At 56.1% G+C, this 24,168-nt stretch overlaps 2 protein-coding genes across 11 annotated transcripts; one reads left to right on the forward strand and one right to left on the reverse strand.

The window, feature by feature from the left end:
- The first annotated feature begins 12 nt into the window (after positions 1-12).
- LOC140900910 (F-box/WD repeat-containing protein 9-like) lies at positions 13-22,503 on the forward strand. 10 transcript variants are annotated; one of them, XM_073318885.1, is made up of 10 exons: positions 13-97; positions 5,125-5,553; positions 6,504-6,640; positions 7,204-7,365; positions 7,913-8,025; positions 10,956-11,047; positions 13,942-14,090; positions 15,351-15,464; positions 16,051-16,140; positions 16,667-17,882. In XM_073318885.1, the coding sequence occupies exons 2-10, from the start codon at positions 5,127-5,129 to the stop codon at positions 16,961-16,963; spliced, it is 1,581 nt and encodes a 526-aa protein (XP_073174986.1). In that variant the 5' UTR covers positions 13-97; positions 5,125-5,126; the 3' UTR covers positions 16,964-17,882. The 10 variants fall into 10 exon arrangements, with proteins under 10 accessions (XP_073174986.1, XP_073174984.1, XP_073174987.1 ...); XM_073318883.1 differs by lacking the exon at positions 13-97 and adding an exon at positions 601-906; XM_073318886.1 differs by lacking the exon at positions 13-97 and adding an exon at positions 914-1,115.
- On the reverse strand, positions 19,044-20,585 carry LOC140900915 (guanine nucleotide-binding protein G(I)/G(S)/G(O) subunit gamma-7-like). Its single transcript, XM_073318903.1, has 2 exons — positions 20,493-20,585; positions 19,044-19,232 (listed from the first exon to the last, which is right to left on the reverse strand). Exons 1-2 carry the CDS (start codon positions 20,583-20,585, stop codon positions 19,107-19,109), a joined length of 219 nt encoding a protein of 72 aa, XP_073175004.1. The 3' UTR covers positions 19,044-19,106.
- Positions 22,504-24,168: the final 1,665 nt, after the last annotated feature.

Genomic DNA, 24,168 nt, shown 5'->3' on the forward strand with positions numbered 1-24,168 from the left:
CCAGCCTGGGAGTTGATATTGGGCATGTTACTTCCCCTCCCTGGGCCTCAGTTTCCCTATCTGTAAAATGGGAATAATACTTTTCTCCTTTGTAAAGGTGGGTGAAGATTTACAGAACAAATGAAAAAATGAATTAGCACATGGGTGTGCTTTAAAGGCACTCACCTGGGTTCATTAAGTGGTATGATACTGGGCAAGCTACTTATTTCCCCATCTCAAAAATGGAGCATGAGGATAACTTCTTAGACTGTGGTCACAAGTGCTTTGGGACGCTGGCCTCATTGATGGCCTTCAGTGCTGCCCTGCTTCCTTGGCCTGCTTCTGGATTTGCAAGAGGCAGCCAGGAGCCCAGCTCGCTGGTTACCGGGGGGGTGAGTGGGGTGTTAGAGGTGCTTCCTTGGCTGCTGGGGGGGGGCTCCCCAGGTGTGACGGTTGGGGGTAGGGTCTGGGACAGCCTCGGGCAGGGCAGACCCAGCCCTGGTCTGTCTCAGAGAGGAGCTGGGGTGGGCAGCCCAGCTGGGGCCTGGCTCCTGCCACGCTGCCCCTGGGAGGGCTGGGGGGTGGCTGGCTGGGGGTGTACGAAGCCTGTTGCCCAAGGCTGGGGAAGACACATGCTGTGATGTCATAAGAGGGTTATGTCATCCCTATGATGTCACATGAATGCCTTGACGTCATGACACGGGGGGGGGTCTATGAACCAGACCTTGCCGAGGATGATCTCACCCCCAGGAAGGGCGGTCACGTGAGGAGGAGGGGCGGGCAGTACTTCCGCTATGTGACGTCATCTTCCGGCGCTGGAAGCCGCCTCCCCTGTGACGCTGGGGGCGGAGGCGCCGGATCCGGAAGTGGAGAGCAAGAGGAGGCGGGGCTCCGCTGTCAGAGGGAGCGGTTCGGCCCCCGCCGGGGGTAAGAAGGGGGGCGGGGCGGGGCAGGGCCAGGCTGGTCCCGGGGGCGGCGGCTTCGTTCATTGCCCCTCCCCCGCCGGCCTGAGCCGCCTCCGCGCTGCCCCCGGTCCGAGCTCTGCCCCGGCTGCAGCCAGCCCCTGGGCGGCGCCCCTGGACCGGGCCCGGGCCCCCAGGTCTCTGCAGGACCCCCCGAGCCAGCCGGGCCCCCAGGTCTCTGCGGGTGGGGGGGGGGGACCCCCCCAGAGCCAGCCGGGCCCCCAAGTCTCTGCACGACCCCCCCCGAGCCAGCCGGGCCCCCAGGTCTCTGCGGGGGGGGCGACCCCCCCCCCCGAGCCAGCCGGGCCCCCAGGTCTCTGCGGGGGGGGCGACCCCCCCCCCGAGCCAGCCGGGCCCCCAGGTCTCTGCGGGGGGGGCGACCCCCCCCCCCCGAGCCAGCCGGGCCCCCAGGTCTCTGCGGGGGGGGCGACCCCCCCCCCCCGAGCCAGCCGGGCCCCCAGGTCTCTGCGGGGGGGGCGACCCCCCCCCCCCGAGCCAGCCGGGCCCCCAGGTCTCTGCGGGGGGGGCGACCCCCCCCCCCCGAGCCAGCCGGGCCCCCAGGTCTCTGCGGGGGGGGCGACCCCCCCCCCCCGAGCCAGCCGGGCCCCCAGGTCTCTCCGGGTGGGGCGACCCCCCCCCCCCGAGCCAGCCGGGCCCCCAGGTCTCTGCGGGGGGGGCGACCCCCCCCCCCCCGAGCCAGCCGGGCCCCCAGGTCTCTCCGGGTGGGGCGACCCCCCCCCCCGAGCCAGCCGGGCCCCCAGGTCTCTGCGGGGGGGGCGACCCCCCCCCCCCGAGCCAGCCGGGCCCCCAGGTCTCTGCGGGGGGGGCGACCCCCCCCCCCCCCCGAGCCAGCCGGGCCCCCAGGTCTCTGCGGGGGGGGCGACCCCCCCCCCCCCGAGCCAGCCGGGCCCCCAGGTCTCTGCGGGGGGGGCGACCCCCCCCCCCCGAGCCAGCCGGGCCCCCAGGTCTCTGCGGGGGGGGCGACCCCCCCCCCGAGCCAGCCGGGCCCCCAGGTCTCTGCGGGGGGGGCGACCCCCCCCCCCCCGAGCCAGCCGGGCCCAGGGCCCTAACTCTGTGGGGCCAGAGGCCTAGGAATCCGAGTCAGGCCCTGTCTCTCCTGGCTCCCTGCAGCAAATCTAGCCTAGCCCAGCCAGCCTCCTGCGGGTGGCCTGTGCGCTCCCCCTCCAGCGGCACAGGCAGGTCAGTCACCTGGCTGTAGCATCTGAATGCCCTTCGGTTAGCGCCCAGAGGCGGAGGTAAACCATGGGCCATCCTGGCCAAGCCGGGCCCATCAGCAAAGCTGCTGTGGAATCCATCCCTGTCTGTCTCCTTGTCAGCCCCAAGCGAAAGCTTCTCTGGCTCCCCAGAGGCCAGCCCTTAAATCATAGAATATCAGGGTTGGAAGGGACCCCAGAAGGTCATCTAGTCCAACCCCCTGCTCGAAGCAGGACCAATTCCCAGTTAAATCATCCCAGCCAGGGCTTTGTCAAGCCTGACCTTAAAAACCTCTAAGGAAGGAGATTCTACCACCTCCCTAGGTAACGCATTCCAGTGTTTCACCACCCTCTTAGTGAAAAAGTTTTTCCTAATATCCAATCTAAACCTCCCCCACTGCAACTTGAGACCATTACTCCTCGTTCTGTCATCTGCTACCATTGAGAACAGTCTAGAGCCATCCTCTTTGGAACCCCCTTTCAGGTAGTTGAAAGCAGCTATCAAATCCCCCCTCATTCTTCTCTTCTGCAGGCTAAACAATCCCAGCTCCCTCAGCCTCTCCTCATAACTCATGTGTTCCAGACCCCTAATCATTTTTGTTGCCCTTCGCTGGACTCTCTCCAATTTATCCACATCCTTCTTGAAGTGTGGGGCCCAAAACTGCACACAGTACTCCAGATGAGGCCTCACCAATGTCGAATAGAGGGGAACGATCACGTCCCTCGATCTGCTCGCTATGCCCCTACTTATACATCCCAAAATGCCATTGGCCTTCTTGGCAACAAGGGCACACTGCTGACTCATATCCAGCTTTTCGTCCACTGTAACCCCTAGGTCCTTTTCTGCAGAACTGCTGCCTAGCCATTCGGTCCCTAGTCTGTAGCTGTGCATTGGGTTCTTCCGTCCTAAGTGCAGGACCCTGCACTTATCCTTATTGAACCTCATCAGATTCCTTTTGGCCCAATCTTCCAATTGGTCTAGGTCCTTCTGTATCCTATCCCTCCCCTCCAGCGTATCTACCACTCCTCCCAGTTTAGTATCATCCGCAAATTTGCTGAGAGTGCAATCCACACCATCCTCCAGATCATTTATGAAGATATTGAATAAAACTGGCCCCAGGACCGACCCTTGGGGCACTCCACTTGATACCGGCTGCCAACTAGACATGGAGCCATTGATCACTACCCGTTGAGCCCGACAATTTAGCCAGCTTTCTACCCACCTTATAGTGCATTCATCCAGCCCATACTTCCTTAACTTGCTGACAAGAATACTGTGGGAGACCGTGTCAAAAGCTTTGCTAAAGTCAAGAAACAATACATCCACTGCTTTCCCTTCATCCACAGAACCAGTAATCTCATCATAAAAGGCGATTAGATTAGTCAGGCATGACCTTCCCTTGGTGAATCCATGCTGGCTGTTCCTGATCACTTTCCTCTCATGCAAGTGCTTCAGGATTGATTCTTTGAGGACCTGCTCCATGATTTTTCCAGGGACTGAGGTGAGGCTGACTGGCCTGTAGTTCCCAGGATCTTCCTTCTTCCCTTTTTTAAAGATTGGCGCTACATTAGCCTTTTTCCAGTCATCCGGGACTTCCCCGGTTCGCCACGAGTTTTCAAAGATAATGGCCAGTGGCTCTGCAATCACAGCCGCCAATTCCTTCAGCACTCTCGGATGCAACTCGTCCGGCCCCATGGACTTGTGCACGTCCAGCTTTTCTAAATAGTCCCTAACCGCCTCTATCTCCACAGAGGGCTGGCCATCTCTTCCGCATTTTGTCCTTCCTTCTCCCTGACACCTGTCCCCTTCGTTCTCCAGCTGGGGCTTTTGCTCCACATCCTGGGGGAGGGGGGATCTCCTCCTTCTTGGTTTCTAGGTGTGACTGTTTTAGCCTTTGGGGTTCCTGTTGTCTTTCCAGCTTCCCCATAGATATGGCTCAGTTTCAGCCGTCCTTTAGTGACCCATTCGTCCCACCCCAGAGAGTTACATCACATCCTTCCCTGGTATCTCCTTATCTGCCCCAAACAGTAGATAACCCTTTTGTTCCACCCTGGGTAGCAAGCGAAATACATAGGACATACACAGAGGAAAATTCCCACTTTGTCAGTGAAGACATCTGAGAGAACCTGTTAGAATGAAGCACCTACCTTCCACTCAGAGCGATGGGCTCAGGCTCTCTGCAGGCTCAGGCACTGTTGCTGTGTCAGTCACACTTGAGGCAACAGCGTCGTCTCAGGCTCTTTGCAGACTCCAGGAGTGTAACAGTCAGGGCATATGTTTTTTTCACAACCACAAGAGCTGAAGACTTTAATTAATGATGAAAGCTGAGATTCTGGAGAACGATTGAGAAGTCTGTCAGTCCTAACTTCTCTTTCCCCCCCACCGACACACACAGTTTGGGAAACACTGCAGAACAAGAGGATGGGAAGCTGAGGAAATAGGGCTGTGGGTCTGAGCTGGTACAGCAGGTGGATGCAATGGTGGGTCTAGAGGGACCATAGTAGAGAAATGCAGAACAGGAACGAACACCTGGAAATTCAAGCCAGACACATTCAAATGAGAAATTAGACACTGATTTTTGAGAGGGAAGATAATGAACCATTAGAACAGACTCTGAAGGAAGTGGTAGATTCTCCATCTTGTCTTGTCTTCCAGTCAGGTTGTCTTTCTGAAAGATGCTTTAGCCAAACACAAGTTACTGGGGTCACTGAATGGCCTGTGATCTACAGGAGGTCAGGCTAGATGATCTAATGATCGCTTCTGGCCTTAAACTCCAACCCTGAGCACATACAGCTACCGGATGAGCTGGCAGAATGAAAGGGACTGGTGGACTGAACCTGTCCCTTGCTGTATCGGCTGCATGGGGTAGAATGGCCAATGTTATGCTCTGCTCTGTGCTTACATACGATATGCTGTACTGGTTTCTATGCTGCGCTCGCCACTCTCACTGTCCTTACTGCTTCTGCAGCCATGGACCTGGCACCAAGCTCCTCCGAGGACCCCCAAGGCTCCGACAATGGCTCCAACGCAGAGAACAAGGTTGATCCAGACACGCAGGCTCAGGAATACATCGACCGCATCCTCAGCTCTGCTCAGCCCAGCCACAAGGCCCAGTGCCCACCTCCCGAGTCACTGTCTGTAGGGCCCAGGGCCCAGGCATCGGAGCACAGGTCTCCCCTCAAGCTGAAGAAGTCTCCTGCAAGCAACGACGTGACCTCTGGGCTGTTAGCCCTCCCTCTGGAGCTGATCCTGGAGATCTGCTCTTATCTGGAAGCCAGGTTTCTTCAGAAGGTCTTGCCCTTGGTCTGTCGGACCCTCAGGGATATTGTGCAGGACCCAGTGACCTGGAGGATTCGCTTTCAGAAGAGGATCAGTAGATGTAACCCGGTGGTGGAAGGTAGATGTCCATTGGACTTTCTTCATTGGAGGTGGGACTTGGAGGAGACACAAGGACTGAGCACAGGACTAGGGGCCAGGACTCCTGGGATCTACTGTAGGACCAGATGCTATTTCATGGGCCTCAGAGAGGTCCCCCAGTTAACTTTACTATCTTGAGAGTTAGTTGGTGCTGATTAGAGCTGTGGGAGAGGGTAACAATAACTCCAGGGTCCTATCCCCAGCACTTAGAGCAGGGGGCTGGGAGTCAGGACTCCTGGGTTCTATCCCTGGCTCTGGAAGGAGGTCTAGTGGTTATAGTGGAGGGGAGCACTCGGAATCAGGACACCTGACTTCTGTTCCCTGCTTTGCAGCTGACGTCACTATGTGATCCTGGCCAAGTCCCCTCACTGCTTTGCCTTGGCTTCACCTCTGTAATCGCAATAGCTCCCCCGGTCTTCCTTGGAGTGGGGGCTGGGGAGTGGAAGCTAGAGATTTGCCTAGTTTTACAAGAGGTGACACAAAAACCACTAGCGAAGTCAGTAAACACTAAAATTTCGCACAGACAATGACTTGTTTCTACTGCTCTATAGACTATACACTGAAATGTAAGTACAATATTTCCATTCCAATGGATTTATTTTATAATTCTCTGATAAAAATGAGAAAGCAAGCCATTGTTCAGTAACAGTGGGGCTGTGACACTTTGGTATTTTTATGTCTGATTGTGTAAGCAAGTCGTTTTAAAGTGAGGTGAAGCTTTGGGGTTCGCAAGACAAATCAGACTCCTGAAAGGGCTACAGTAGCCTGGAAAGATTGAGAGCCGCTACCCTGAAGAAAGCGATTTTTACACAGCCCCACCTCGACCTGGTGCAGGGGATGTAGAGTGGCTGTGGGATCAAAGCTCCCAGCAGTTTTGGGACGCCCAGAGTGGGACACCCTGATCCTTGCGATCTCTTCCTATCTATGCAGAGGACTTCGACTGGCCAGCTGCTTGCATGGAGCTGGAGGAGCATCTCAGACACTGGGCCTGTGATGGCAGGAGAACGGAGTACTTCTCCCTCGCCAACGGCCACTTCTCCTCCATCAACTCCGTTCTGCTCTTGCAGGTGACATCCGATTTCCTCCTTTGCTGGCCACTGATGTCTGGGAGTGGGGTGGGGCAGGGCTTGGGAGTCAGGACTCCTGGGTTCGACTTCTGGCTGTGGGAGGGAAGGGTGTGAGGTAGAGCAGAGTCAGGACTCCTGGGTTCTATTTCTGGGTTTAACAGCTGATGATCTCTAATCATGACACACAGCTATTGGCTAGAGTAGGTGTGGAAGACTCTACCCGTGTACGGTTGGTTGTGGTGGTGGTATCTTCCGAGCCCTGTTAACTAGGGCGGCTCCGCACATTGGTCTCTGGCTCCAGGAGTTCTGTAGGGTGAGAGTAGGTGATACTTTTACATGTATCTGAGCAGCTCACATCATTTTCACAGCGAGAAATTGAGGCATGGACCAGGGAAACGACTTGCTTGAGGTCCTATAGCAAATTGTTGGCAGAGTCAAGAATAGAACCCAGGAGTCCTGACATCCAGCCCCGTCCGGCTCTAACTTCTGAGTCCCTGCCTCTGAGTGTCCCATCATCTCTTTGCTCCTGTACCAATGACTGACCAGTTTTTCCCATTTCAAAGGACCCGTGGCCAGTCTGTCTCCTTCTCTTGCAGGGTGGGGCTCTCTGTGTCTCAGGCTCCCTGGATCGGAACGTCGACCTGTGGGATCTGCGGGAGCTGGGCCAGTCCCCGGACAAGGTGCTGGTGAAAGCACTGGGCACGGAGCGTAATGGGACGCACAAGGTGGGAACCTGACCTTCAATCTCCCAGGGCAGGGAGGAGTCTGACCAGGCTTCCTCTGAGCTGGAGAAAGGCACCAATGGCACTCTGTCCCCAGCATGGGTATGCCGAAGCAGCTGGAGAGCGAGCTGTCCCCCAGCCCTTGCTGTTGCCATGACGAGGGGAGCTAATTGGTGCCAGTATCCCTGAGATGGGGGTTTTGTTCTGGGGATGCCAGACCTGCTGAGACCCCTGGACAGGAAATGTCCCCTGGCCCAGTCCCCCCTTCCCTGTGCCCTCTTTGCCCACGCCTGTGCTGAATGTGAGCTTTCTTCCTCCCTTCTGTCGGGTTGGATTGAGCCGGGACAGCGTGTCTAGTGACTGGCACAGGAATGGGGCACTGGGACCTCTTGTGATCATGTCCCTGCTCTGCGCTTCAGTTCCCCTGTCTGTACAATGGGGTTAACTCTGTGTATTGCAGGGAGCCTGGGGGGCTAAAGGGCTTCGGAGAAAGACACCAGGAAAGGGCAGCCTCCTACTTTAACCCTTTTCTCTCCCTTTCCCGCTGCAGGGCTGGGTGTGGTCACTGGCTTCAAGAGACAACAAGGTGTGCTCAGGCTCCTGGGACAGCACGGTGAAACTGTGGGACATAGAGGCCAACGGGCAGCAGTTTGGGGAGATCAGGTACCATTTCCCCTCCTCCCCCTGCACCACGGGCCCTCCAGGAAGCGATCCCAGCCTGGTTCCCACCAGCTCCTCCTTCGGCTGCACGGCTGGTGCTCCCAGCTGCCTCCCTGCCTCTGCCTCTTGGGAGAGGGAGACCTTGGAGAGTCTCAGCCACCAGTGGAATCTGCAGTGCCTTAGAGACTGGGGTCGGGGCAGCCATGCTCGGTGGAGAGGGGAGGAGATGGTGCTGCTGGGCAGAGTCTAGACCAGAGTACCGAAGTGGGGGAGGCCAAGGGCTCAGGCCGGGGAAGTGGGCTGAAGCTGGGGACTGTCGGGTGAGAAGCCATTCCTTTGCACCTCCATGCGTGGCTCACTACAACTTGGCTCTGCACTGTGCAGTCCCTGCCAGACAGACTGTCCCCTAGAAGACCACATCACGGGCTTAAAAAGCAGCCGGGGGGCAGGTGGATTGTCCGAGAGCAAAGAAGATCAATGGAGACTGCTGCTAGGCAGGAGAGGAGGAAGGGTTCAGTGGTTAGAGCGCTGGCCCGGCACACGAGAGCAGGATTCAGCACAGAGTCTAGTGGAACCTCGGGCCAGTCACTTAGGGACAGCTTTTTAAAGAGATCTCGGTGCCTAACTCCCAGTGAGACCCAGAGGCGTTAGGTGCCTAGGTACCTATCAAAATCTGGCCCTCATTTCCCCACACATACAGTAGGGTTAACTGCACAGCCATACACCAATGTTCCCTCTAATTTTTGACAGGCCGTGTGCGCGAAAAATTTCTTCTGTGCAGATTTTTGAAGCAGAGTTCAAATTTGTGTGCCATGAGGCAAATGCACCCAAGCGAGTAAAATGCTTATACATTTAAAAAGTTTTAATTTGTAATTTGATAATAATTTTACACCATGTTATTTTATAAATGTCATTTTTAAATACTTAGAAAAAGGAAATTTAAGCGTTCTTCATGAAGTAGAAGTTAGTTTTAAGCATTATGCTTTAAGATCTTTTTTATAGACAATCATGAGCATATATCAAGCACATATTAATCATGATCATTATCAGTCCATAGGCTTCTGCCCGTTGGTGTCCACTTTCACCTTTCATTCTATACACATGTCTGAAAAGATTTTGATAAACCTATAATAAAGACAATGTAATAAGTATGCCATCATGTCAATTTATATGGGTTTTCAGATAGAGAACATCATAAGAAAAACAAGAGTGTTTGTTTTAAATTTAAAATTTTCCTAAAAAAATCAATAAACGATTATCAGCCAAGAATAAGATATGTAATTACAAATGCATTTTAATTTCCTTATTGGTCGAAATGTCAAAGACTGCTAAACTAACCTTTCTGTTTTTCCCTGCGATCTTTTTCATTTGCCCATTCAATATAAACTCTGTCCAGATCTCTCAGTCCTCCATCCAGCTGGTAACTTTTAATACACATCAGCATGTCCAAAGGATCTACTTGTAAATGATTCCGTAGTTTGGTTTTTTTAGAGCGTTCGTTAAGCTAAAGCCACGCTCACAGTCTGCACTTGATGCTAGGAATGTTCCTTCAATACCCGTCAACTTTGCAAGATCCTGAAACTGTTCATTCTGGTGAGCAAATGTCACCATATCCGGGAAACTTAAAACCAGTTGGCTTTAGATTCTTTCGGCTACTGCAAACTTGAAGTCATTGTACTGACTGACTATAACAATCTATTCAGCAAGAAAGTCTTTGTATTTTGAACATAAGGATTTGACAGATGACGCTTTAAGAAATCCAACTTCCATACATCTTTCCACATTCTTCCTGTTGAAAATTCTCCCGAAGCTCTGGCATCTCGACAATATACACAAACCACTCCGTTGTCCTCATCATATGTGAATATTTCACGAAGTTTAACAAGCATTGCACTATGTGACTTCAGTGTAACCGTCTCTATAGTCTCATCCAGCCATCCAGATTTAAATGAAGTCGCTGTTCTTTTACGCTTTAGACCTCTAGACAGTGACATTTTGGGATTGATTTTTTTTACCAGATTGGTTTATTTAAAATTAGTACTTTTATTATATGACTATTATTTCAATGCGCTTAACAGCGTGACTCGACAAAAGGGCAAACGGGAGAGCATTCAGATCAGGATGCCGGAAGTTTGTGCATACCTCCGATCATGTCCATGCATCTGTGGCAAAAAAACGCGGGAAAATGGAGATATATGGGTCCTGACCGTCCCGACGTGATCAACGTTCCACATTCGAAATGCTGGCGAGGAGGGGTACGATTCATTGCCCTCCTTTCCCTTTCCCCCCCTTGCCAGCTAGTAGAATCTGGCTGTGTTGATAGATGGCGGGCAAACAATGTCAAAAGTTGCCCGTAAATGATATTTCAGCCTGGCTCTGATGTATAGTTCATTTTTGTGCATGTGGTGTTTTGCCGTGTGTGTGGGGTTTAGGATCTGTGTGCGCACACACAGCTTAGAGGGAACAGTGCCCTACACTACAGGGTTAGTGAGGATACGTGGATTAAAGATTGGCAGGTGCTCTGACATTACGGTAATGGGGGGCCCAGATTGCAAGGCGCTCTGACATGGTAATTGGGGGCCCAGATTGCGAGGTGCTCTGACATTACAGTAATGGGAGGATAGCAGATTGCCGGGTGCTCTGACATTATGGTAATGTGAGGGGGGGGCCCAGATTGGGAGGTGCTCTGACATTATGGTAAATGGGGGAGGAGGCCCAGATTGCGAGGCGCTCAGACATTACGGTAATGGGGATCTGATAAGTACCTTCGGGAGGAGCAGCAGAGGAGAAGTCATCGGGATCTCACCCAGAGGCTGGGCACAGAGGGACCAAAGGCCTTGGGCTTTCCAGCCCTGGGGGGGTGGCAACTGCAAGGCTCGTCCTGAAGGATCATATTTGTTCTCCCTTCGCTGTCTTGTCTCCCCAACTCCCAGTGGGAAAGCTCCCGTGCTGTGTCTCTCCTACCTGCCCGACATCCTGGTCACCGGGACCTACGACAAGAAGGTGACGGTGTACGACCTGCGAGGTTAGTGTCTGCTTTTGGATCGAGGCTCCAGCTGTCAGTTGGGCTCATCCCTGCACCCTTGAGCCCAGCAGGCCCAATGCAGCAGGTCCTTTCACAGTCCCATGACCCTAAGGCTCCATTTTCTGCTCCTGCCACTTGCTTGCTCTGCCTCAGCTTTCCGCTCTGTAAAATGGGGCTGATGATACTGAGCCGCCTGGCTCGATTAAAGTGCTTTGAGATCTCTGGGTAAAAGTCACCAGGGCTGTGCAAAGGGCCTGCTGCACGTGAACCACCTCCTGCTGGGGCCTGTGAGCAGCGAGTCCCCCAGGAATCCCAGGCCAGCTTTTCAGTTTATAGTCAAGAAAAAACAGTCCCTTCGTTTTTTCCCGCCTAGATGGGGAATCCGGGTCCCATGTAACCTGTGCGAAGGGGGGGATCCCATGAGCAGGAGTGGGGTGGGGGAGTGATTCCAGTGCTGCTGGAGCTTGTTGCTCAGCGGGGCTGGCCCAGTTCAGCCTGAGTAGCAAGAACACTACTCAGTGGGGTTTCTGGGCACCCTGGGCTTGGGGCAACCCCTCCCATACTCCTGCCTCCCAGCGGGGACCTGGGCGGGAAAATCCACTGGCTGGCTGTGAAGATCTGTGTAACTTTACCCAGGGTATAGACTGGACTGATGGACAGCTATGGCCCCTCAATTCTCCAACCTGGGGTGCCTTTTACACTACTTCGCCATGGGAGTAACCACTCCAGGTCTGCTCACACCCAGCCTCCAGCATGTAAGTGACTCCCAGCTATGCTGTCTGAGTGCTCCGGCCAGCCCCTCTGAACGGCACGGAAGGGCAACACTGGCAAACGCCCAGCCCAGGCTTTCCCCCCAGAAATGTGGGGCGTGTACAGTCCAGCCCTCTTCGGAACAGGCCAAGCTCACAGAAAGTCCATCATCTTGCTAATAGAAAATGATCTGCACAAATCCTGTTATCCCGAATGAAGTTTCCAAAACATTTCAATCCAAACACCCTGGTTTAGATAATACATTTGTTTGCTTTATTGTTTTAACACCAGAAAGTGATTACAAGTCATGAGGCATGAAAATCAGAATTGGTTACAAAGAAGTAAAATGCAGCTAACACCTAACGTAACGAGCTCAGGCCCTGCCTAGACGGGCAAGATACGCCGCAGGAAAGCAGGGTTCTGCGGTGTAACTCCCGAGGTGCGCACGCTGCCAAGCCACTTTGGGCGCAGACACTCCTCAGCTGCAGCGTTGGGGGAAAAAACCACCTTGATGAGCGTGGGAAGCCTTGCAGCAGAGGGTCCAGCGCTGTCTGTCGCAGCAGGGTAAACACATTACAGCCTGGAAATAATCCCTTGGGTGGCCGTTCTGCTCCTTGTTTGAACTGGGTGGCCCTGGAGCCGTGCGCCCCGCCCCTTTCCAAGCTCTGTTTCTGACCGCCCTTGGGTGCGGTGCTGCTTCGGGCCACAAAGCAAAGCATTCGTGTGGAATGCTCGAGCTGTTGAACGCAGGCACGCACGGACGCACACACGCGTGTGTATGTGTGTGAGAGAGAGAGAAAGAGTGCTGTGCAGAGAGCTGGGGAGGGAGGCGGGAGCTGATGTCGGGGTTTCCCCCCTGCCTGCTTCCTACTGTGGTCTGAACTTACAAGATAGCATGCTGTCACGCTCTTTGTCCCCCAAAACACACTCTCTCTCCCACCCTCCACCCACACACACACTGACCCCCCCCACTTCAGTTGAAAAGCAGCTGGAAATGTAGTAGGATGCCCATGGAACAATGGGATTGGGAACCCTGCATCATGTGGCACTGCAAACCCTTCCCAAAGCAGCCTGCGGCCAGGTGCTTGGTGGGATAGCTACCACAATGCACTGCGCTCTCTGCTGCAGCAAAGGCTGCTAATGTGGATGCGCTCCACCCTCCCGAGGAGCACAGGGTGGGGACACAACCGCGGTTTAATTCCAGCGCTTTAATAAAAGTGGTATGATTTGTGCAGAAACTTGCCAGTGTAGACGTTCCCGAAGGGAATTCAAAAGTCTCTCACGCCACAAGTTCCAACAGTCTGACTGGCTGAATCTTTCAGTCAGGATCCCTCCCCAATCCATTGCTGCTTCCTTTGTTCTTTAAGTGGTGTTGATGCCCTGTGCGGAGTGAACAGGAGAGAGGGTTTGGGGCATTCACTCTCCCAACAGAGTCATTTCTCTTGGGCAAGAATCACCTCCAGCTAAGTTCAGGGGACGGAGAGCCTGGGTGGCCAGGAACCTCAAGCTGCTGCTTTGTCAAAATGTAGATTTTTTTTTTTTTTGCCCACACCCTGTCTCCAGCAGAAGAGGGGCCACTTAATGCGGTGATCGTCCACTTGACCTCGTTGACACCAAGCTGAGGCATTGTCTAGCCTTTTGTCTCTGCGGAGCTGATTTGTGACTGCCCTCCAGAACGTGGGAGCATGGCTCAGTAATGTGTCACCGTGATCTCTTGTAACTTTACATACAATGTTGTCACACACATTTTACCAAGACAACAAGGATCAGCAAATCATGAGTTTTCAAATGGTACCTCATAAGGCATACTTTGTATAAGTTTTACCATAATCCTCGAAAAGGGGCTAACATAGGGGTACAGACTGTCACGATCTGCTGCCTCCTGACTGCAGGTTGTGGGTTAGAAGTGGAGATCTGCTGCCCCATGACTCCAGGGGTGGGGTGGGGTGCAGATCTGCTGGCCCCCTGGCTGTGTGGTTGGGGCTGCAGGATAGAACATTACTTCCCCTCCCAACCACATTAGGGGGTAAGTGGGAGGGAAATTGACCCAGGGCCCAGTGCAGGCATCACCTGGCTAGGACCCACAGCCTCCCCAGCAGAGCTCTGTCCCGGCAAAGATCTTGACATTGTTCCCTTCCCGGCAGCTTCCCACGCCCCGTTGAAGAGCTGCAAGCTCCACTCCAGCGCCGTGCTATCCCTTGTGGCCGACGAGCACTTCATCATCTCAGGCAGCAAGGACCAGACGCTGGTCGTCTTCGACCGCCGGGCCAACAGCGTCCTCCAGAGGCTGCAGGTGGGTGGCCGGAGCTGGTGACTATTCTCCCTCCTACCTGCTGAAGGCAGTGGAGGTTGCCTGGAATCACCACGGAGAGGAGGGAGATGGGAGTTTGTAGACACTCCCTACCTGAGGATATTTTGGGGGAGGAGAATATGTAATCCTTGGAGTCCCTGACCCAACTGGTTGCATCTGAAGGAGGGTGTGAGGTGCAGGGAGTCAGGCCTCCTGGGTTCTATCCCCAGCTCTGAGAGGGCAGTGGGGTCTCGTGGTTAGAGCAGGGGGGCTGGGAGTCAGGACTCCTGAGTCTGCCACCATAGGCGCTGACTTCTACTCATGCTGGTGGCTGCTCGACCACCCGGCCGCCCAGACTCCACCCCTGCCCTGCCCCCATTCTGACCCCTTCCTCAAATCCCCACCCCGGCCTCGCCTCTGGGGGGGAGGGATAGCTCAGTGGTTTGAGCATTGGCCTGCTAAACCCAGAGTTGTGAGTTCAATCCTTGAGGGGGCCATTTAGGGATCTGGGGCAAAAATTGGGAATTGGTCCTGCTTTGAGCAGGGGGTTGGACTAGATGACCTCCTGAGGTCCATTCCAACCCCGTGGGAGGTAGGCAGAGGAGTGGGGACGCGGCGCGCTCAGGGGAGGAGGTGGAGGAGGAGCTGGGGGGGGCGGGGAGGGGAGCTTGGCTGCCAATGGTTGCAGAGCACCCACTAATTTTTCGCCAAGGGTGCTCCAGCCCCAGAGCACCCACGGAGTCGGGGCTTACGTCTGCCAGTGACATAGTGTTTGATTTCTGGCAAGTCAGTTGCTGTGCCTCGGTTTCCCTAGATGTATAGTGGGGTAACAGATACCTCCTTCATAGAGGAAGGGTTGTGGTGCTTAATGGCAATAAAGCACTTCTAACTCCTCCTGCCAGATTAACCAGGCATTTTGCTCATTCACCAGCAATGAGGGAGGCTGCACTGTAAGAAACAGACTGGTATTAAACACGCTGCAGGGCTGGTGTCCCAGGCTGAACCTCTGTGGCTTGCGGGTCCCCCCCATTCTAGGTCCCCCTGAAACCTGAGCCTCTTTCTCCTGTTCCACTCATCAGGCCTCTGTTGTCTGTGACATGTGTTGCCCTGTGGGGAACCAGGAAACAGGCAGCCTGATGCAGTCCAATGTCAAGGAACTCCTTTAGAATAGGCAGAGAGTGTTGTGTGATCCGCTCCCCCCCCCCATACACCGATCCACCCCCAGAGCTGTGCCATCCTCTCTTTGCTCCTTTCCTTCCCCAGCTGGAATCCTACCTGCTCTCCATGTCCTACCAGGGGACGCAGCTGTGGGCCGGGGACAACCAGGGACGACTCTACGTCTTTGAAAACAGAGGAGGCAGCTTCCAGCGCATCCGGGTATGCAGGCCTTCCCTGATCCGGGGCTGGACAGAGGGATGCAGGCTTGCTAAGCATTACATCTATTCCCCCCCCCCCCACCACCCCTTTTCACCCCAGAGGATTAACACCAGGGCTGCTGCTTGTTTGCCTGCCTGCAGCTTGGGGCTGTGAACTCAGCCACTGTCAATTTCACTTGAGGGCTCTCCTCCGTGAACCCCATGCTGGATGGGTCTCGATTCCCCATGCCCTGGAGGGAACATCCCTCCCTGGAGGGCAGAGGAGATGGCTCTCAATGACCCATTTGTAACTTGCTACTGGTGGGGCCAGATGAATACCGAAAATACCTAGATTTCCATGGGGTCCTGGTGTGATCTGACCTGCGACACCCTAAACTGGGCCCTCCGAAGCACCTTGGAGTGGGATCCCCTAGTTGGGCTTGGATGCATATGCGTGAGAGTCCCCAGCATGAAGGTGATGGGTTAGGAACAGAGAGATGCATGGGACCCACACAGGCTAGCAACAGAGGGGTGCCTTGGCTTTCACCCCTGTGGTGAGCCCCAGCTGGAGGTATGCAGAGGGCTTACTGTCTCTTTCCTCCCCACAGTACTTTGACGTGGGTCACCGGTCCCAGATCACTGGGGTCTGGCACTCTCTGGGCACTCTGTACACGACCTCCACTGACAAGACCCTGCGGGTAAGGTCCATGCTTCTCTAGCAATCCTTCCCCCATCCCACTCCCCACGATTTGCTCATAGAGGCTGGGAGCCAGGAACACCCGAGTCTCGACCCCAGCTCTACGACTTTGGCTGCAAGCCACTTTCCTTGTCTGTGCCTCAGTTTCCCCACCTGGGGGAAGAGAGGTAATTCCTGCTTTCTGGAGGGTTCTGAGGATTGTGTCTTGGCCCTTGGAAGAGCCCTCTGCACACTCAGCTTCATCCCCTGAACATGCTTCTCTATAATGCGAACAGCAAGGATTGTGCAAATAGGGCATTTCCGATTCCAAGTCAATAGCAGCCTCGTCTGGGCCTGGGATCTGCCTACCCCACTTCCGGCCACCCGTAGCCAGTCCCAGGGTAGCTGCGTCAATGGAGCCCCCTAGTGCTGATGAGCAAAGAACCAGTGGGCCCTCCTAAAAATAGCACAGAGAGGGGCTCCCCCCATTCCTCCCCATGGATTCACCCGGCCCTGGGCAACCTCCCCCATGAGTTTTCTCTTTCCAGATACACGTTCCGACGGACCCGCCTCGCACTATCTGTTCACAGACGCACAACAACGTGCTGAATGGGGTAAGGAGGGGCGCTCGGACTCCGAACTGGGGGACGAGGGTGCCTGAGCTTTCTGCCCTCCCAGCCAGCTTGTCTGTTGTGGGGGAATGTCCATGTGGAATCCTCTCTCTCTCCTCGGCTCTCTTCCTTTGGCCAGGGCGGGCCACCACTCAGATCAGCCAGTGGGGGCACTCCCTTGCGCACAGGGGAGAGACCGTGCTGCCCGGAGGAGTGAATCTGAGGCCGTGCTGAATGCTGGACGCTTTGTCCTTGTGGCTGAACTCGGGGCGGGGGCAGGGTGTATTTAGCAGGAACCTTGGAGCTGGTCCCCTGGCCTCTCGGATTGAAACGGCCTCAGTCCCCGGTTCCTGTCGCGCCTGTTTACACCCACCCCTCCGCTCCCGGCTTCCCCCGCAGGTCAGCGCAGAAGGCAACATAGTAGTAGCTGCCTCCGGGGGCCTGTCCTTGGAAATCTGGAGGCTCGATGCCTGATGGGAGGCCTGGATCCGCAGAGCCACGTCTTGCAGCTGCGGCCCCAGAGGGAGGTGCTGCACCCGGGGACCGTGTTCCCGCCCAGGGGAGGGGCCAGAGTTTCAGCATTTGTTTGTTCATTGTTCTTTGGAAGAGGCCCAAGGAGCTGGGAGGTCAAAGCTGAGCTGAGCCTGAGCTCGCCCTGGTGCTGCCGTTCCCAGAGCGATTTCCATGCCTGAGTTTCCAGAGGGATCGGAGCCTGGCCAGCCTTTCCCTGCTAGACACACTGACTTAGCTCTCTCTGGCTCACATTCTTCCACCGCTGTCCCCTTTTCCACCCTCTGGGCTCCTTCGTTATCACAATCCTGGCCTGACTGCCAGGCGGCCTGTGCTACTTATCTGTCTACCTCCCACCTGCTTTTCCACGGCGCAGGGCTCTTGCTGCTGCTCCTTCGAGGCCGGTTCCCAAAATCTCTCAGGTCACAGCGCAGGAGGGGACGGCCGTAAGGGGTCAGAACCAGTAACCATCCAACCCAGCTCCACGCAGCCTGAGGGTGCTCCTGCTAAAGGTTGAGGAAAACAGACACAAGGGCTGACCAGATCGAAACGGAGTCCAGAGCTGATGTGTAACTTACAGGGACTCAGTTGAGACGCACGTTCTAATGTTGTTGATTAAACTATTCTGCCAGACAGGATCTGATTAGAGATGTCAGTGGGTTTTTATCCCCTTCCCAGTGAAATCACGTGTTTAGTTTTAAATTCAATCCCTGTAGCCTTGAAAATCCAGGCACGGCGGCTTCCTCCCGGCACCAGCCAAGTAGGAGACGAAAGGACCCAGGCTAGCTTCGATCTGTAAGCTAAGTGAAGCACTTGGCACTGGGGGGAACTGGGCTGCAGATGCTTTATTAGGAGGGGTGTTTTGAGAGCATCAGCCATGATCAGGGCCCCAGGGGTTGCACAAACACAAAGTGAGACGGTCCTGGCTTCGAAGAGCTCACTGTCAAAATGGACAAAACGCAATTTGAGGTTCCTGGGTCTGATCCAGTCCAGGTCAGGGGGGATCTAGGGGCCTTACTGCCTGTGTGCAATGAGCTGGCACGGCCGGGCCCAGTACCCAACAGAACCGGCTGCCATCGCTGACTGGGCTCCCTGGAACGGCAGGCTGTAGCTGTCTGCCTACCAGGCCCTTATCACTGTAGTAACCCAGTGCTTCCCAGTCCCCCTCCTGGGAAGATGAGGAAACTGAGGCACAGGGGAGTGGAAGTGAGTTGCCCAGGGTCACACACGGAGTCGGTGGCGGAGTTGGGCATCCATCTCCCCAGGGAGGGGGGCTGAGAACGGAATGACCCACTGGGTCTTAGCTCCTCCCCCTTGTGCTCACCCCCAACGTGGGTTCCTCCGGCCAGGGATGAGGCAGCTTAGTAGAGTGGGGTCAGCTTGTCCAGTGGCCAGTCTGCCCCCCAGCCCCAGGGGGATGGAGTGAATGGGGACCCCAAGGGCAGCAGGGCTGCTAGGCCGGCTTGTCCCTGGGGCTGGCCAGCCCTGCCCTGCAGTCAGGCCTGGCCTGGCTCCCCTTCCCCATGCTGTGTGCAGAGGCTGTAACTGACGAGGGGATTGCTGTACCTGGGGGAGAGCCTGGCTGCGTTGAAAGCGATGGTAAAGCTCCCCCGGCTACAGCAGGGCCACGCTTTCCCCCAACTCCCTGCTCCTCCTCTTGCCTGATTTACACCAGGAGGGATCGGGCCCCAGGGGTCAGACAGTCTCCTGCTCTCTGCACACAGAGCCTGCGCTGACCTGGATGTGGGGAGGGGAGCAGGGTGGTAGGGTGGGACACAGCAGGAACCCCGTCATGCCCCCTCCGAGCCTGCTCCCCTCTTCAGAGGCCTCTGCCTGTTGTCCGCATCGGGCTGGAGGTCCAGGGTCCTCACAGGATGCTGCAGGTTTTCTTGTCTCTGAAGGGGTTGGTAGAGGCAGGGACACCGGTCAGCAGCGGGTCGCTCTGGGCATGGGCCCGGCAGTACTGCAGCAGCTCACTGGCTGCCTGGGAGACCTAGAGTGGGAGAGAAGGCAGCTGAGCAAAGCCAAACAGCGGGGTGAGGGGGGTCAGGGCTAGTGGATAGAGTAGGGAGCACTGGGAGTCAGGACTCCTGGGTTCTGTTCCCAGATCTGGGAGGGAAGTGGGAGTCAGGACCTTACCCTGCAGGGCTTCCCAGAGATGGGGACAGAACCCAGGAGTCCTGGTTCCCAGCACCCTCCCTGGAAGGGGAGAGGGGTCTAGTGGCCAGAGCAGGGGAGTGCTGGGAACCAGTTCTATCCCTGTCTCGGGGAGGTCCTGGAGTGTGAGTTCGTGATTCCCACCCCCTTGCTCTAACCACTGGAGCCTGCTGTCCTCCCAGAGCTGGCAACAGAACCCAGGAGTCCTGACTTCCAGCCCCCGCCCCACAACCCCAGCCAGTTTGCCACCACAAAGCACCATCTCGCTGAGGGGGAAACCAACTCTGGGCAGAATGAGCCCATGGTAAGCTTTACGTAAGGGCCTGGCGCAGGTCGGTGCCAGCTGGGAGGGCCCCATCCCAGCAGAGCTGAAAGAGGCCAGGAGCCTCCACGCCCCCCCCCCCCCCCCACTGCCTCCCGCTTTCAGAGCCGACTTTGCAGCTGATCCTGGCAGGATCTGTTTTTCTCCTGGGCCCTGCGTCCTGCTAAACCACGCCTGAAAGGAACACGCTGGCCTGACCCAGCCACCACCTCCCAGGCAATTACCGTGCTCCCCGCTGTGTTGCTCCTGCTACTCCCTCCTGTAAACAGGGGCCTGAGGACAGAGCAGCCTGAACTTGGCATGCAGCCCGGCTGCTGCAGGGCTGGAACCGCCCTGCACAACCGTGTCACAGCTGCCCTGGGCAGGGGTGTAGGAAAGGGGCTCCAGGTGAAAGATCCCCTCTAACTGGGATCCTGCCATGTCAATTTCGCCCTCCCTACCCTTTCCGAGGTAGGTGTGTGTGGATAAGAGGGGCCTTACATCCCCATTTAGGCCTTGAATCTTCCGCTCCAGCTGGCCAGCAGCTGCTGGTTCATCACCTCTCCTGCTACTTCCCATGACATGGGTTTGTTAGGCCTCAGGCTGGTTTCTAGTGGGGGTGGGGCAGAAACAGAGTCTGAGCGAGGAACAGAACCCAGGAGTCCTGCTCAGCCCGAGCCGGGGCCTGGAGGCAGAACTCCTGTCTCACCCTCAGCAGCGGGGCAAGGCTGGGTCCCGCCAGTCCAGCACCAAATGAATTCCCCAGTGTAGGGACTGTGAGGGGGGTCGTGTCACCTTCATTCTCTCCAGCCCGGCTTCTGTCCGCAGCTGCTCCACTGCCCTCTGGCCCTGGCTTGTGTGATTGCAGCTGACTGCCTTCCCCAACATCTGCAGGGCAAAGGAGGGCTGGGTTACACCAACTGGAGGGGGTGAAGATGCTGAGCTCCACAAGCACGCAGGCTGCTCCGTGAGAACCAAAGCAGCAGGGAAAAGCACGTGACATTTAAATGGCAGCAGAGCTGAAGACTTGCCGCTGAAATGCAGCCACCTTTGGGGCGGGGCATGGCAGATATATAACAGTGCACAACAACAGTTTGGGGCAGGCACTAAATCTTGGGCCTGGAAGCCTGGGCACCCATCCCCTTTATCCTTCCATTATTATTGATTAGCTGTATTACGGTAGCGCTCAGCCGCTCCGCTCATGGAGCAGGACCCCGTTGTGCTGGGTGTTGTGCAAACACGCTGCATGTTGTTTATAGTCACATTAATAATCCTTTCCCATCCCTCCAGATGCCCAAGGGTCTTGGAGAACTTTGGAAAAGTTAGTTCACGCTCCTGCTATCTGCTCTGCAACACAGGTAATAGGACCACTGAATAGGTGGGGAAACTGAGGCACAGAGCATGGCAGTGATTTAGCTTGGGGTCACCAACCAAGTGGTAGAGCTGTGTTAGAACACAGGACGCCTGACTCCCACCCCCACCCTGCTCTAACCACTAGACCCCACGGTTAGGACAGGGGATAGAACTGAGGAGTGCTAACACCCAGTCCTTCCTCTAGACAGCTTCCCCTTCCAGAAGCAGGGCTCCAAGCCAGGAGTTCGGTCTCCCCCTCCCCTCCCAGACTGAGACTCCTGGGTTCTATCCCAAGCTCAGGATGGGGGTCACACACACTGTTGGGGTTTGATCCCTGCACCTATTTGTCGCTCCTGCCCCCCGGGACCGGCAGTTCCAGAGCTGGGCCAATGCCGGCAGGAGCCATCTGAGTCATCCAGCCGCCAGTGAAACTCATCCCCTCCGGTCCTGAGAACCAGCATTTGAGCCTGGCTCTGATCCGAACCTCTTGTCAATTCCACGGCCTCCCCCATTGTCTCGATTTAGGGGAGGGGGGATCAAAATCAGGGCCTGTTTTCTGCCCCACCCCCCCCACCGCCCCCGACAAGGTTGCTCTGCTCACCTGAGATGGCAAAATGCTTCCCCCCAGTTTGCAGCCTGGGGCACTCCCCAGTGCTGTATCGCTGCCCGTTTCTGTCAGTCTCCACCAGCCTCCCGATGCCCCCGCCTCTGCCCTATTTATCCTCCCTCCCCAGGCCACCGCCTGCCTGCCCTCGCTCTCAAGAGGCTGAGGTTCAGTTGGGCCTCCCCACCCGCCGCGCATGTTTTGATGCCTTTGAAGCCAGCTGGGCCATGCACAGAGCGAAATGTCACCCAGCAAAGTGTAGCTGCAGCTCCAGGGCTAAGGGGGGCACTTCCTGCTGGGCTGGGGCAGCGTTTTCCCCAGCAGGGGGGCTCCAGCATCTCAGCCCTGAGAGCAGCCGGAGCCGAAATGCAGCCAGGCCTGGGGTGAAGGGCTCGCGGTGGGGGAAGAGGGGCGAGAGTGGAAATCATGCCTTGGGATCCAGGAGTCCTTCCCAGATCCCCTCTTTCTCAGTCCAACCACTAGACCCCACACCCCTCCCACAGCTGGGGCTAGAACCCAGGAGTCCCAGCTGGCTCCCAGCCCCCCCTGCTCTAAGCACTAGACCCTACTCCCCTCCTTGCTCTAGGAAAAGAACCCAGGAGTCCTGACTCGCACTGCTGTGTTCATGAGACCACAGGCAAACCTTTGGTGTTATGGGACCCCAGGGTCCTCCTGGGAAGAGCGGCAGGAGTTCAATCAATCTGCTTCCAAAGGTCGAGGGTATCTGGGGGGCAGGGAGCTGCTTCTCTACGGCCGCTCTAACCCACCAGCAGGGGTGGGGCATTTCCAACCTGCCAGGCTGGTTCAGACACAGCTGCAGTCCCCGCTGTGGAATCTGTCCCCCTTGGGCAGTTCTGGATGCTGCAGGGCTGTAGCACCTCCCCATTCCCATGTTGACATGGGGCAGGAATGTGGGGGGGTCCCTCGCTGGATCTTGGGCCTTGCAGCTGGGAAAAGGGGGTGGTTGTGCAGGGACCCTGAACCCTGGCTTTCCGGGGTCTCCACCAGCCATGATATCCTGCCTTGTCCCACCTCCAGACTGCAGGGCACCCCCAGAGGTTGGCAGACAGGGTTGTAGGTCAGCGGCGGTCACTCTGCTTTGAAGACAGACTTCCCTTTGACCGGGCATCCTGCCCATCTGGATGGGTGAGATTCACCCGTGTCCCCAACTTGGGGCCCCGGGGGTCATGGCTGTTGGCGTAAAGGCGAGCTGGGGCGCGGGGAGAAGTCTGCTCATGGGGCCTGGGTAGCAGGACACCCGATCTGTCCAGGCTGGGCCTCACATGGCTGCAGCTCAGCACGCGACTGGGACTCGCATCCACTGCTCCCCACACCTCAGCCCCACCGGAGAGTGGCAGGCGGGCAGGGGGCGCCGGCTGGTGATGGTGGGTGGTAAAGGGGCAGAGGTGGGGGGAGAGGAACCAGGAAGAGGGGCAACTTCAATACCACCATGATGGGGCGCAGTAGAAGAGCCTACCTAGAGATGAAAGAAGCTGGGGCGGTGGAGGCGATACAGCCTGCCCCCGTTTTTGTGGCTCAAGGGAGCAGGGGTAGCACGTGTGGTGTTGCCCGCTCCCGTGAACAGAGCTTGAGCAATGAGCCCTTCGACCCTGGCTGCAGGCAGCCTCAGGATGACGGGACATGTTCCAGCCAGCGCAGGATTGCCGGGCTTAGTTCATAGATTCCAAGGGGACCGGCGTGATCAGCTAGTCTGACCCCCTGTCTAACCGGCCATGGGATTTCCCTGGTAGGATTCAATTCCCATTTGAAGGACAGTGGATTGTCTAGAAAAACATCCCATCTTCATTTAAACACTGTCAGGGATGGAGACTCCACCAGGACCCTTGGCAAAGTGTTCCTGTGTTTAATTACCCTCACTATTCACCACGTATGCCTCCTGGCCGTCTCTGTGCTGTGAAAGCCCAGCTTGGAGCTGATGGTTCCCAGAGTACAGGTCCCCAGAACAGAGAGCTGGTCTGCGCTCACAGCCGGCAGAGCTGGGCACAGAACTGGGCTGCTTTGCCATGCTGCCTTTCAGAGGGAACAGACTCCGGTATGTGCTTCAGGAGCCACTTAGCCCGGTGTGGTGCTGGCTGCTGACTCAGGGCCTGGGTCTCAGAGTAACAGCCGTGTTAGTCGGTATCCGCAATAAGAACAGGAGGACTTGTGGCACCTTAGAGACTAACCCATTTATTTGAGCATGAGCTTTCGTGAGCTACAGGTAGGAACAGCTCATGCATTTACACGCACAGGATGCTGGTTCTGTCCCCCAGATGACCTAAATGGGACAACCCCTAGAGTCGACACAGTTACACTGGGATAAAGGTGCCTTATGCTGGTGTAGCTTATTCCCCTTCCCATACAGGAAGAGTAGTGCCAGACCTGCGTCCACACGAGGGGAAGCTGATCTGATTTGCCTGGCCTGGTCTGGTATAGATAGGGTTGCCAATTTTGGTTGGATTTATTCCTGGAGGTTTCATCACAACATACTCTTTAATGAAAGATTCATCTTTA

The sequence above is a fragment of the Lepidochelys kempii genome, chromosome 20 (genome assembly GCF_965140265.1).
Source record: "Lepidochelys kempii isolate rLepKem1 chromosome 20, rLepKem1.hap2, whole genome shotgun sequence".
Classification (NCBI taxonomy): domain Eukaryota; kingdom Metazoa; phylum Chordata; order Testudines; family Cheloniidae; genus Lepidochelys; species Lepidochelys kempii.

Bases quoted from the DNA above. Each gene is read 5' to 3' on its own strand.
- LOC140900915 (XM_073318903.1), bottom strand. From the start codon at position 20,585: ATGTTGGGGAAGGCAGTCAGCTGCAATCACACAAGCCAGGGCCAGAGG. The intron at 19,233-20,492 runs GTGACACGACCC...CTCCCACTCTAG, and splicing joins CCGGGCTGGAGAGAATGAAG to GTCTCCCAGGCAGCCAGTGA.
- LOC140900910 (XM_073318881.1), top strand. From the start codon at position 5,034: ATGTTATGCTCTGCTCTGTGCTTACATACGATATGCTGTACTGGTTTC. The intron at 6,641-7,203 runs GTGACATCCGAT...CCCATTTCAAAG, and splicing joins ACTCCGTTCTGCTCTTGCAG to GACCCGTGGCCAGTCTGTCT. The intron at 11,048-13,941 runs GTTAGTGTCTGC...CCTTCCCGGCAG, and splicing joins GACGGTGTACGACCTGCGAG to CTTCCCACGCCCCGTTGAAG.